We start from the raw sequence: 14,868 nt of genomic DNA on the forward strand, positions 1-14,868 counted from the left end.
CCTTTCGCTATTAACCAGCAAAAATTCAGAATTTTTAGTTAAATATTTTTATGCTCCTAAAAGATTAAGATAATAATTTTCTGAAAAATAAATGGCAAACAGACGCAAGGTCGGTTTCAATTTAATACTACTGGTAATTGTATTTTCCCCAAAGGTGCCTTTGAAACAATGACAATACCTAATAATACAATAATTATGTACCTTATAAGATAGTTTTTAAAACCCAAGTGTTAGAGTAATTCCTTGTTTACTAGACTAAGCGGTGGGAGAAAAGCCTTACCTTTGTAGTACATGTCCTTCAGATCCTAATTATAAAAACAGGTTTAAATGCGAACTTATAGGTTAATTTTATGCCATTCGCACTTGTTATTACTATTTAAAAACAATTTTACTTTCCAAGGTGAGGGGTACTTAGGAAGAATGACTCATATTTGTCGACAACGGAACTGACAGTAAGGAAATAGGAAATTCGTAGCAATTTTGATCCATATTTAAAGAATGACAAGTATTTTAAAATTAAACATATAAAATGAAATTCCTTGCACAGCAAATATCAAAAACTTTTTGAACTCACATTTCAATACATGATCATCTTTGTTTAGAATTATCTTAATTGAGGAATCTAACAAAAGGTCACAACTATGCAATAGAATTTTTGATTTATAAAAATTATTATTTCTTACTAGTAATGAAGTTTCATTACTCAACTAGTACGCATTAAAATAAAGGCATAAAAACTATTGCGGGAATAGCCTGAAATACGCGAACTGTATGGGAAAATTTGGAGTAATAAAAAAAAAAAAAAAGCTGAAGCAATAGAAAATTGATAGAATAACTTAAATTTCGAAGGTTTTAATTTTTGTTTACAGAGTAAAGCGTATCGATGCCTAATTTCGAAAATCGGTAATTTGGAATTTAATGCCATTCAAAAATTTCTTTAAAAAGAATTTCAAATCATCGATATAATCCTACATACATCTTAAAGATACACAAACACAATTATGCTTGCTCTTAATAATTGCCCTTTAAGTAAGATGATCTCCGAAGCAAAGAAAAAAGTTCAATTGGTTTTATTACGTAACAAGCTCTGCTTAGTGTTCGTTTGAGAAAGTGTTATATATCTTCGCTAACTTCAGAAACAGTTTTTCAACGATTCAGAGTAAAGATGAGGACATTTTATGAGGAAAATATTTACGTTTTGCTCGATCAGCAGTTAACTTCGTCACAAAATGAAAATTTGACTAGCTGTCCATTAGTAAACAGAGAATTGGAATTTCGTTTTTAATAACAACTAATTAAGCCCTGGTGCATCAGGATCTAGAGCGCTCGCCTATCAATGAGGTTCCCGGGTTCGATCCCAGCGGGGGCTGATCGATGCTATTCGACGGTGACAATCGATCGATTCGCATGATCACAGTGCTGACGTAAAATATCTTCAGTGGTGGACGGATTACGGGTTAGAGTCCCTTTCCGTCAGGCTAACCGTGGGAGATTTTTTTGCTTTTCTTCTCCGTGTAACACAAATTTGGGTAGTTACATAAAAAAAAGTCCTCCACGAAGGCAAATGCCTCCCAATATTTCACCCGGGAGTTTTCTAGCCTTCTGGATTAGGTTCAAAATTAGAAGATTACGGAGTTGAACATTGGTAGTCGTTAACTCAAAATTGGTTCGGCTACTCAACAGCAGTTATATATATAGAAAAAACAACAGCTATTGACTACTGTACAATTTCGTTGATTAAATCTGAAAAATATTTTGGCTGAAAATTTTTCATTTTTATTTGAATTCGATTCTGATACCTTTGTGAAATTTCCGTTTAAAAGGGAACGTGTCATTAATCTTATTTGAAAATTCTTTATCTGAACGTCGTATATACCTGAAATTGCCTTTTAAATATTGCTTCCAAAGGAAAGAAAAAATAAGAATCAAGGTCACGACGTTCATAGTAAAACGATCCGATAATAGATCATCTCCACGGATGAGTGACTCAAAAGTAACGTAATGTACAACAGGATGATCATAATAATGGCATCATGAGGTCTTGAACCTGCTGAGCATGATTTTAAGTAAGCGCGGATAATTTCCAACATTTTAGAGACAATTGAGAACCTTAAAAAGGAAAATAAGCGAAGCGTGGCGGCTGAAAGATGAATTGGTAATGGCTATGAAATCGGATAGTGCTGAATGGAATTTACAAAAGGGATATAAATAAAAGTAAAATTTGGTTGGACAGTTTGAAATTGACTTACTGTTGCAATTATCTCTTTTAAAGTAGGGCGACTAGGAAAAATTAATTACAAGAAAAGAATAGTTAAGCGAAATATTATTTTCAAAGATTTTTTTTTAAATTAGAAACAACAACAAAAATTTATAATTGGAGGAAATCTATAAGAACAATAAAAAATTATCATGCTTTTAGTTCAAATGAACTTGAATGTAAAACAAACATTAATATTGAATTATTTACAAGTTGGAAAATTTTTGTTTCAAAATAAACGTTAAATTATCAGAAATGTAAATCTCATAATTAATTAAAAAATGGATGATTTTGTAGATAAAGAATGATTCGTGGCGCAATCAGCAATGGCAATATGAAAATATCATTGTGACCTTAACCACGCATGTACCGATTTTATAATTCTGTTTATTTAACTTCATAAATGAATGAAAAAAGAACATTTTTATTTAATTTGGGAACATCAGTTTTAGAAATTATAGGACCAGCGTATTAGTTTATTTAAACAAAATGCATTTTCTTATTTATAAGAGTATTTTTATTTATTTACTTTCTTTAATGGCCAAGCAGAATTTTTTTTTTAGTTCTTTACATATATAATAACATGCACATAATTACATGTTCAGCTTTTTCAAACTGTCAGGGTGAACTTTCTTACGCTTAATCTCTTAAAATAGATTATGATTTAAGACTAACAACTGAACATGCAACGAATCATACATGCAAAGTTTTTACGGCTATCTTATATACAGATGTCCAAGCCAGAGGCTGCACTATATCATTTGGGGGGAATAAATTAACTGTCGTTTGCACCAGTTCTATTGGAGAATTCAAATTTCCATTTCAATAGAAAAGTATTCCTATTGGTTACTATCTGCATAAAATATATTCGAAACTTAAATAATATTTTGAATTTATGTTTTTCGTCAACATTTTTTTTGAACTAGGGTACTCGCACCTTAAGAAGATCATGGATTACCACACATGTGACTTATGACGTCAGCGCCAGCTGATCATTTTATTTTTATTTCATAACCGTCGTTGAACAGCCGACCCAATTTTGGGTTTATGACTACTAATGTTCAACTCCTTAGACTTGTAATTTTGAACCAATCCAGAAGACAAGGAAACTCATGGATCAGTACCTCCAGAGTTATGATTTGTTATGGAAATATGGAGGACTTTGTGACTCGACATATTTAACGCGCATCAGTCACCATCGGCCGGCGGGGATCGAACCCATGACCTCTTGGACATGGGCCCATGCCTTACCAAACAGGCTATCCCGGCCTAGCTGATCATTTATAAGCAAAATTGAGTGTTAAAGTTGAGCTAAGTTTCACACATAAGTTAGAATGTTAATTAACATGAAGTTAATTAAATAGAGCTGTATTGTGCATCGAATTTGTTGAAATATAATTCTTTAACGGATAGGTCTTTTACTTGAGAAAGAATATTTGTGTAAGAATATAGAATCTGTCACTTAAGAGAATTAATTAGCTTTTAAAAATCGAATGGAAAGAATAGTTGCTAACGTAAACAAATGCCACGCTTCAACAACCAATCAAGATCGAGATACCCACACTACGTCACTTGCAACTATCCCAATTACTCAAAAATAACAGAGTTTATTGCTTTTTTTTTTCTTCATATACAATTTCTTTGCTCATTTGATTCTAAACATTCGAAAAATTTAAGTATTTTATTAACTACGAAAAGAATCAAAAACATTTTTAAAAAAAAGCAGCCCAGCATTAGTGGCATAACTTGTTTGTTTCTTTACATGTCTGACTACTATCGAGAAAACACAACAACAAATAAAAATATTCCAGATAAGTATGCTTCTATCTTGAATGCAGGGGAAATCTTATAATGGAAGGGAGCGTATTCGGTAGATAAGAGTGGTGAGAAACATAGGAAAGTCATTAGTAGTAAGTCGGTAAAAAAGAATTCTGTTCACTGGTTCACTGAATCCACCAGCAAGGATACATCAACCGTGAAACTATTAGAGATAGTAGGCAATTCGCCAAAAGTAACGGCCATACTAATAAATTGCGGCTGATGTAATGCTCAGAAAATGATTTCAAAAATTTCACTATTTACGTTAGCGCATATTTTACAGGTTACATTTTACGCAAACTAACCAAGCTGAAATTTATAGCAAAATACGAAGCGTGAAAAAACTTTAAGGGCACTTAAATCATTGCGAACTTAAATTGTTTTTAAAAAGAACTTTTGCGAAATTTGATTTTTAATGCTTATTATAAAGCAACAGAGCCATGATGACTCAGGCAGTGCTTCCCAAACTTATGACTTTTGTGTACCCTTTCTAAATTTTTTGTAACGCTGTGTGCCACTAACAAAAAAATGAATGTATTTTTTTAAAAATATGCTTATTTTTACAGTAAAAAAATTGCACAAATCATAACCGGCTGTTAAAAATCACAACTGGCTGTTGACACCACCAATTATTAACTCTGCAAAAAATAGCCTATAGAAAAATACGTAATCGTAAATTTTCCTGGCTAGCTTTGTTTTTTAATAAAAGTTTTTGAAATTTTCGTTTGTTGCAAAAAATTTCGCATAAGAAAGCGTAGCCCCGATAAACTGTTCCCGTACCCCTGAGGTTACGCGTACCACACTTTGGGAAACACTGGCTCAGGGGATAGAGATTCCCCGTTCCAATAAGGTGAACCGGGTTTGAATCCCAGTGATGGCTGGTTGATACGAATTCCGCATCTGGCTTGCACCGACCACAGCGATGACGTGAAATATCCTCAGTGTTAGACGGATCATGGGTTAAAGTCCCCTTGCCGTCAGGCTAACCATGGGAGGTTTTCCTCTCCATGTAACGCAAATGGGGGCTATTTCCCTTAAAAAGTCCTCCACGAAGGCAAAATTTCTCCTAATACTTGATCCAGGAGATCCCTTGTCTTCTGGATTGGGTTCAAAATTACAAGGCTATGGAATTGAACATTGTAATCGTAAACCCAAAAAATATGGTCAGCTGTTCAACGACGGTTATAAGTATAAATAAATATTATAAAGCAACAGAAAAAAAATAAAAATGTGAAAAACTGATTTGAAATATATTTTAATAATAATATTTTTATATGAAATTATTTTTTGTATAGAAATTTTCTTATAAAATACTTTAAACCTCGTAAAATCTTTAAGGAGGCTTGAAAAACCTTCCGAGGATTTTTATTTCAAAGACGATTCGAACAGTTTTTGTTTCCCGAAAAACTATTTATAACTTATGGGGAAAACACTAAGGCTCCAATAAAACTTTTTGTAAAATTATTACAGTTCTTTTTATTCAAAACATTTGCCAATTTTATAACATGTTTTCTAGATTCTAGAAGAATAAGTGTTTTTTTTTTTCTTCAAATTTTTACGAAACATTTTTCATAAATGAACGCAGCAACGATTAAATTAAAGAAAAAATGCAAATATTTTCTATCTTTTAAAAATCTGTAGAATTTAAAACAACTTCAAATATATTAAAAAAAAAAATTCCCCCCAACAGATTTTCTGTTATAATATTTCTTGAGAATCCTGGTTTTCAGAAATAACATTTAATTTCTTATCAAAATAAAATAATGACATTATGTAAATATTGTCAACGAAAGAGGTAATATTTATGCGTAAAAACTTACACTTTTCCAGGAGGTATTTCTCGAACACATTCACCTGTCGTCAGATTGGCATACATTGTCACCTTCGTTATCGGCTCCACAATCTCCACCCATTCTGGAGAAGCCATCCTGCTGCAAATAAGATTACATTTGGTATAGTCTAAAAAATTCAACTCATACAATAAGATATAAAACATAAAAAAGGAGGAAAAAAACAAAACTATTGATATTCTTGTAGGAGTAATATTTCACGTTGCTATAAAGCTTCATTTCAAATTTTAATTAATCGATTTACAGCAGCATGATGGACGCACATATACAGAGCACATAAAATAAACGGAACAACCTGAATAACTTTTGAAAAGATGATGAGATCTTTACTTTTTAGGACTCAATCTTAAAGGTTCAAAGGGGTGACATCATGTTATTAAATTAGTGCAAACGATATTTTAAGTTACGAAACCAGACACATAAACGTACTTTCTCCAAATAAATATACCTTTTTTTCCGACCGATTCGAATTGCTGATCCCTAAGATAAAGGGAGTAATCTGGAAAATATGGTCCCGATAGTCCAAAGTTTGACCCCTTATTTCTAATTTCACTTTCTGCGTATTTCACTATATTTCGAATACATTTTAAGGCAGTTGAAAAATTTTTGCACACAATTATAAATTTTCCTTTCAAAGATAATTTTATGCGAAATATAACTTATAAAAATATAAATTATAGAAAAATGACATTTTCGAAATTCGTTTATTCAGGAACTATTAGACGCTTAAGTTTCGTATTTCACCATTTAAAAATGGATTCTTTAAAATGATGTAAAAATTTGCATATCTTACAATTCAAAGCTTTTTCAACTATGTATTATTAAATAAAATTATGAAAAATAATAAATATTTGCTATAAGTTATATTTCGTATGGAATTTATCTTTGGATAAACGAATTTTACAATTGCGTGCAAGAAAAATTCAATTCTCTTAAAGAATTCTCGAAATAGGGTGAAATACGTAAAAAGTAAAATTAACATTAAGGGGTTTAAACTTTGAACCGCTGTCCTGACCAAACTATAGAGTCCATATTTCCCAGATCACGTCTACCCCTATATTTTAGAGGTCAGAAATCTGAATTTGTGGAAAAAATGGTATGTTTGTTTATTCGCAACTCAAAATATCGTCTGCACTAATCATTTTTGAGGTCACTCCTTTGCACCTTCTGGGAAAGCGAAGACAAAAGTTATTCAGGGTGGTCCGTTTTTTATCTGGCGCTCTGTACAGTTATACATATCATCACATATTTTATTTGACGTATCTAATACCAGAATTTAAGTTGCTTACTTATTTTTATATGGGTTGGTTTTTCTATGGTTGTAATTTTCTCATAATATAATAATCAGCAATTATGCTTAGACCATCACGTGATAGAGAGCAAGAAATATGTAAAATTATTAAACCAGGCTTGATGAGAGGCAAGGGGAAAATTATATTTACAACTACCTTTGAAACTAGGAATGCAACCAGCAGGGTCCAAAGGACCCAAAAAATTTTCGATGCTCCACCTTAAACTGCCAGATAAAGCTGAAGTTCCATCACCGGCTCCGGCAATTTTAGCATTTATTTTTGAGCGTTTTTGAGTTTTACATTTTAATTTAAATCAGAGTAAAGTTATTTGTTCATTAAAAAAAGAATTGAATAAATCCATCTTCATATTTGATCGTATGCCAAAAATAGTCTTTCTATGGCAACTTGAAATTATGTAGGAAATTGCTAGAGTCCTGGAACATGGAAAAATTTCCAGGTCCAGGGAAAACAGTTTTAGAAAGACCGGTTCCGGATACCTGGTAACCAGAAAATCAGGTCTTACGACAGAATTTCCTTATTCCTCGCTCCTTATTCCTCGAAGAATATAAACTACTGAAAGATTCTATGACTATGACTTTTATTAGTATAGTTTGAAACAAAATAGAAAAGTTTAATAAAATATCTGAGGTTTTGACTAACTTTTTATGTTTGTTAACCATTTGATTTTATGGTATTTGTGTCAAAATAATGTTAGCTGAAGATATATAATTTTATAAAAAACATTTGATGAAATAAAAATTTTAAAATAATAATTCATGAAAATTTTTATATTTTTATCAGTATACAATCGCATTATTTTTAAACATCAACACAGATTTTTATCTTCTCTTTTTACAGAAAATGTTTGCATACACTTTTACCATACTAAAGAAGATGAAGACTGAAGAAGAGTTTGCTAATAGCGGAAAAGCAAGATGTGAAACCTATAGCTACATATTATACTAACTAATTATAATAAATAAATAAATGTATAAAAATAATCTAAAAGATTCGTAAAATTTTTAATTATAGCTTAGATCTTTTTTCTTAAGAGAAAATTTAAAGCAAATAATATAGAAGTATAAAACATATTGATTTATTTAGGAATTAAAATCTGATTTTTTTTTTTAAAGAACCTCCAAGATAGTATATAGTAAGTTTGAGTCTCGAACTGATACGATAGGTACGCGAGTACCAACTAAATGCTGCAAATATCAGTACAAAGTCACGCATACGTTTTAAATAATGCACTAGAATAAGAAGGATTAAATAAAAGTAATTAGAAATGCAAGAAAACAATAAAATAATTATAGTTGTTGAAGCAGGGTTCACCTCTTTGGACATGGGCAAAATTGGGAAACTTTTTCTTTTTGAATATTAATGAATAGCTTTACAAAAGACATGTTGTAATGTAAGAAATATTAATGAAATTTATAATTAGACAGATCTCAATGGAGATTTTATTGTGATAACAAGGCAAACGACAGCGATATTTAAAAACATTGTTTCGATTCGCATTGTATTAGGAACTGATTTTAAAATGATGTGTTGGGCAACTGGGAAATTACTTTTCTAGATGTCTAATACTTAACAAGTTACTACTTACTTTAGTAGATGTCTAATACTTAAAATGCTTACGATTGTCGAATAATTGTTAGAAGCGAAGCATAAAGGATACGCTTGTCAACAAAAAAAAGCAAGCATTTTATTAATCATTCCTGTAACATTTTTTTCTTATAATAAAACACAGTCACTAATGTATAAAAATGTGGAGGAAGAAAGAAAGACGACAGAAAGGTACAAAATAAATAATAAGAAGCGAAAAAATACATAATAACAAAGCAGACATGTTGCAAAATCACGGAGCTTCTTTTTCAAAACCTACCTAATGACAAATACTGTCACAAGAGGCCTTAAGTATGTGTTGTGATACGAATACTAATAAAATTAATTATTAGGCATTTCCAGTTCGAGATTAAATAATGATGAATATTCAGACAGGCGATAGCCAGAGAAAAATGATATTTTGGACATGGGAATAGAAGAGTATTTTCACGACCTGTTTCAATCTGAGGATGTTGGTGGACAGGTGAGAAATTACATTTACAGCTGTCTTTGAACATCGTGTATGCAGTAGCAGAAATGCCACGAACGTATCCCTACTGGTATTAAATGACTATTTTGCAAAATGCTAAGCGTCAGTCTTACAAAGAGAATAAATTTAACACATGCTTATGAAAAAAAAAAAAGATGATATTTTAAAACTGATAAGGGTGTTGATTTCAATTATAATTCACCTGTCTTATTATTATTAAAGATTCAAAGCATAACTTAGTCATTTAAGTCTCATTCATGTCGGTTGTGGGGTGTTTTGAAACAGCTAGACACAATTTATAATTGAGTAATGTAAGGACAAAAAGGAGGATAAACAAAAAAAATAGTTTCAATTTTTTATTGGTTCGATTGCAATTTTAAGCAGAGATTTGTTTTGGTGCAAATCTAAAAAATAATATTATTTTATTTATTTTCTTTGCACTTTTGAGCAGAAAATGATTTTGATTTTACTGCAGCAATTTCACAAAATTAGAAAAAGTTGGGGAGACAGTTCAATACTTTCTGAGAAATTGCTTTACTTGGAATCATAATTAGGAGTATCTGGAATAATGCTTTAAATTTACCAAAAACAGGGGTCTGTCCAGACATTTTGTGAAAGGTCCGTTTTTCGTGAAATTGTAAAAAAAATTACTCACATTCTTTCAACTAGGGTCCGCTTTTATGAATTTGTGCAAATAGGGTCCATTATTGCAAAAAAAAAATTTTTTTTTCAAGGAGATTTTAAATTGTAAAGACATATAAGATTATGCTCAACACTGTAAAACTATAATTAAAAAAATTTAATTTTAAAAAATAAACAACAATTGCTGCTTCTAAATTAGAGATGCAACATACAAATATTTATCCATTTTTGCTCAGGATTTTGAGAGGGAAACATTGTTTCACTTTCCGAGACTGCTGAAGCATCGCCAAGAAAATAATTCCTATATTGATAAACACCATTTTAATACAATAATTTTAAATATGAGGGAAGCATTTCTCAGCAGGTTTCAGGAATTTAAAAACAGCTGAGCAACTTTAGCATTTGTCAAAAATCCTCTTAATGCTACGATAACCGAGTTGAAATTTTCTCCTTTTGAAATTGACATTGGTAGCTTTGAAATACAATTCCTGGATTTAACAAAGAAGGAGGTATGGCGTTCTAAATTCGAACGTCTTTGTGTTGAATTGGAAATATTGGAGGAGAAAAAATTTGATCTTAGTTTACAACACAAGTGGCCTGCTTAGAATGACCTGGAGAAGGAAGACATGATCATTTTCAACGCTTGGAATAGTATTCCTGACTCTTACGATCAGCTGAAAAAGCTCGCGTTTGCTCTTCTTTCCCTTTTCGGTTCTACATATATATGCGAACAATCTTTTTCAAGCATGAGCATTATCAAGAGTAAACTGAGGAGTCGTCTTATTGATTAGAACTTGGAATTATGCATAAAATTAAAAACAACAACATACAAACCTGACTTACTCAAACTTTCCTAAGAGATGCAAGCACATTGTTCGCATTAATAAATATTTATTAAGTATGAAATATAGCTTTATTTAGTGTACTACTTATTTAGTGTAATAAAAGTTTACTAAACAAGCAGATTTGGCTCCCAATTTTTTTAAAAATTGTTGTAATTTTCATATTTGGCTCTTTGGCTAATAAGTTTGCCGACCACTGGCCTATACTGTTGAACGCAGAATATTAATTTCGGAAGAATAATGGAAGAATCGTCTGCCGAAGACAAAACTTAGTTCGTTTACATCCATCTTTCTTGTTTTCTGCCCTGGAAAGGGTTTATTCGATTAACAAAATAATAATGAAGATAAACTAATTTGTGAAGGGTCCGATTAAAAGAAAAATCATTTTGTGAAGGGTCCGTTTATAAGTTAAAATATTTGAGAAGGGTCCGTTTTTATGAAAAGATATTTTGTGAAGAGAACCCAAATTTCTTCTAAACAGACCCCTGAAAACTAAGTCGTGAATGATAACAAACTGACATAAAATTTAAAATTTCCTCAGTAATGAAAGGAGATAAAAGTTTTTTGAGCAAGCCCGCGACAATTTCGGACAAATGTATGTTTGATGCAATTTGGTACAAAGAAACTTATGGAAACTGATGTGATTCCAAAAATACGATGGCACTGAGCATAAAATTTCAGTTCTACAAGTACTATTCAGACTAAAGTTTTGATCACCATTATTTTCACAAAAATATGTACAATTTTTAAAATATTAACTGATGACGTGCAAAGAACTTTTTGGAGATGGAAAAAGAAAGTAGAAACTGAAAAATTGAAACGTATTTCTTTCAAAATAATAATAATTAAATTAAGGTTTTGGTGGCTCCATCATCCTTTACATATCATTAAAAGTCATTAAAATAAGAAAAAAATGTTCCTATACTTTTAATGCTTCATGTTCATGCGCTACTGTTGCTATTGAACTAAAAGAAACCGATCTTAAGTGCATATTCGCAGCTTATAATGTACTGCTTATTTGATTTAAAACACAGCATTTTACAAGACAAAATATATTCGCCAACCCTGAATTTTCGGTAGCCAATGGCGAGCTAGTGAGTGGGTATTTAATGCAATATAATAGTACATCTTAAACAACAACTTATAATTACTTTCCTAAGTTTACCACGTTTGCAATAAATAATAATAAAATAAAAAAAATCAAATAATCTTAAGTATTGTTTACAACCATTGGAAAATTAGGAATTCAAAATTTTCAAACTTGATTTTTGAAGGAAGAGGTTTTTTTACGTGTTACATGACGCTATACCGAAATGAGTGGTAATTATAATTTTGAATAAAATATGTTCATAATCCCAAATGAAATATATATATATATATATATATATATATATATATATATATATATATATATATATATATATATATATATATATATATATATATATATATATTTCACTACAAGTTGAATATATATTTCACTACAAGCACCTTTATGGAGAATATTTTATGCTTAATGATGTTGTTAGTTCGTCATTTGTAGCTGTAAATGACATCGATATGAGAAGATATCCCTTGCTGCATCATTATAATATCTCAAGTTGGAAAGAAAGACCAGTAAATCGGTAAACTGTTTGTCAGACCATTTTCGGTCGTCAACATTTTCCTTAGATTTTGACTATTGATTAGTTGGAAAGGGGGGATAAAAATTCAGGACAGCAGTAGAGTTGAAAATATGCGCGAAGAGTTTTTTCAATTTCTTTTATTTGTGTGGAAAAAAAGAATCTCTCGTTTCACAGAAAACCAGTCTGAGACATTTGATAAAATAACAGTCGTAAATCTCATTTGCTAGCGTCGAAAAAAATAAATAAATACAACTTTTTTTAAGTTATCGTTTTTATTATTATTACTATTTTGAAATTAATAAACATAAAAGAAAAGACAATATTGCAATTTTTCCGAAAAAGATAGTAGAAAAAAGAGCCTCTATTAGTTTATCTACTGTTTTAAATGTGCTTTCTCCATTCCTAAAGATCAAAAGTCTACATTAGTAGCTTTGCAAAGACCTGCTAAGGAAACTATCATATGCTGCATAATGTAATTTAAAACTAAAAATAAATAGAGAATAAACAATTTTTTTAATTGCAAATCTTAATGAAATAACAAATTCAATATAGCCGATACCTTATTTCTTTTGCTAAGTTCACAATTGAAACAGAAAATTTAACTTTTTAACATGAATTAATCAAAGCAGCTATGTAAAGACAACTGATAAGTAGTAAATGATATAATCAGCTTCACTCCTTTATTCCAGTCTTTCATCGTATCACATAATTGCATTTTTATGTGTTCATTGCTTAAACTCAGCTGTTAACGCACACAGAACATCTTATTTCAAGCACCACGTGACGCCAATATAATGAGAAATGACTAGACCTTGAGATTAGACCGCCTTCAGAGCAAGACATATTCTTCCTTCATTAATGAAATTTCAAGCGATTTACAGTGCTTGGAATTTTCACTTATTTTCCGACATGCATTAATTAGAGTAGTTATCGTTGAAATAATTAATAATTAGTGATCCGCAGAGGAAATATTAAATGCATGACGAATACCAGATTTTTTTAATACAACACGAAAAATTCTTGATTAGCTTGCAGAAGGAATAGGAGACTCAAGACAGAAAACTAATAAATTTCGGCTAAATGTCACAAACTATCATGGAATAAAAGAAAACTAATCAAATAGTTTAATAATAAATAAACCACTTATATTTTAATAAAATTACTTTATAGATGATTTTTAAAATCTTAAGTTTACTGTCATACCGTTTTACTGCATGTAGTTAAAAAGCTTATTGTACTACTAATACGTCTCTAAGCCTCGGAAAAAATTTAAGTTCCAATTTGCCTAAAAATTACAGTAAATAGATTTCTCTTTTAAAATATCATATTAGGATAATTTCCTTATAATATTGTATATGTTATGGGCTCATCGGAAAACATGGCTCTTTGCAAACTTCTGAAATCACTTTGCAATCCTACAAAAATAAGTACAACAAACTAACCAAATGAGGTCGGCAGTTTGTAAAGAGCAGAGATTTTTAATGAGTCTACGAAATATATACTTTCAAAATCTGAAATGTTAAAGTAAAATGTTGTTTTGAAGATTTGTCTATCATACACATGACATTTCTCATGATTGTCGTGGTCAGTATGTGAAGATTCAATCATAAATGATAGAAAGAATTATAATCACCGAAATGATGAATTGAAATGACTATTTCGATCTAGTGATGAAACGATATAATTTGAAAAGCAAGAAATTTTAATAACTTTAAATGCATCACTTTATTGTCGCCAATAAAACATAACTATTTCTATGAATTAGTAATCAAATTTAGTATTAGTACGAAATGGAATAAGTTAGTTAGTCTTCATCCAATAACTTTAAAATGTGGCTCGATAAAAAATAAAAAAATGAAGACGTTTTTAATACAAAAATAAAATATATAATAATGGCAAATATCTCCAGAACCAAGGCAAAATAACACTTGAAAACTATCACACATCTTCGGCCATTATGTGGAAGTCTTACGTATTAATATGTAAATTTAAAAAAATCAACACAATTCAAAAAATCAGAAGACACTTAGAGTATCTTCATTACGATAATTTTTTTAAACGTCTTAATGTAAAATTATTATTCTATTAAATAGATGATTTATGGTTCCGTGATGCCACAATAGGTATTACACATATATTTCCTAGCTTTTAAAATTTCTTTTACTTCTTAAACTTATTTTTTTAATCCTTCTAAAGCTACTTTTAATTAAATGAAACCAATTATATTCGCTTTTTAAAAAAAACGTAATAAAAATTAAACAATTGGTTTCATTTAATTAAAATTCGGTTAAGAATGATAAAAAAAAGAATAAGTTTAAGAAATTAAAGAAATTTTAAAAGCTAGGAAATATGTAATGTTTATTGTAGCTTCACAGGTTCATATCACCTCAATAAAATCCTAATATGGGAGAAATCTGATGCATATGATTAAACTTTAAGAGCACGAT

At 30.3% G+C, this 14,868-nt stretch overlaps 1 protein-coding gene across 4 annotated transcripts in view; it reads right to left on the reverse strand.

The window, feature by feature from the left end:
• Window positions 1–14,868, reverse strand: part of LOC107443818 (uncharacterized) — a 110,073-nt gene that overhangs the window by 26,506 nt on the left and 68,699 nt on the right. For all 4 annotated transcript variants that reach the window (XM_071180108.1, XM_016057818.3, XM_016057817.3 and 1 more), the window contains one exon: window positions 5,896–6,006. In XM_071180108.1, the coding sequence (XP_071036209.1) occupies window positions 5,896–6,006 (111 nt within the window). The remainder of the gene's footprint in view (window positions 1–5,895; window positions 6,007–14,868) is intronic.

Source organism: Parasteatoda tepidariorum, chromosome 3 (genome assembly GCF_982258835.1).
Source record: "Parasteatoda tepidariorum strain Cologne lab strain chromosome 3, Ptep-v5.0, whole genome shotgun sequence".
In the NCBI taxonomy this organism is placed as follows: Eukaryota; Metazoa; Arthropoda; class Arachnida; order Araneae; family Theridiidae; genus Parasteatoda; species Parasteatoda tepidariorum.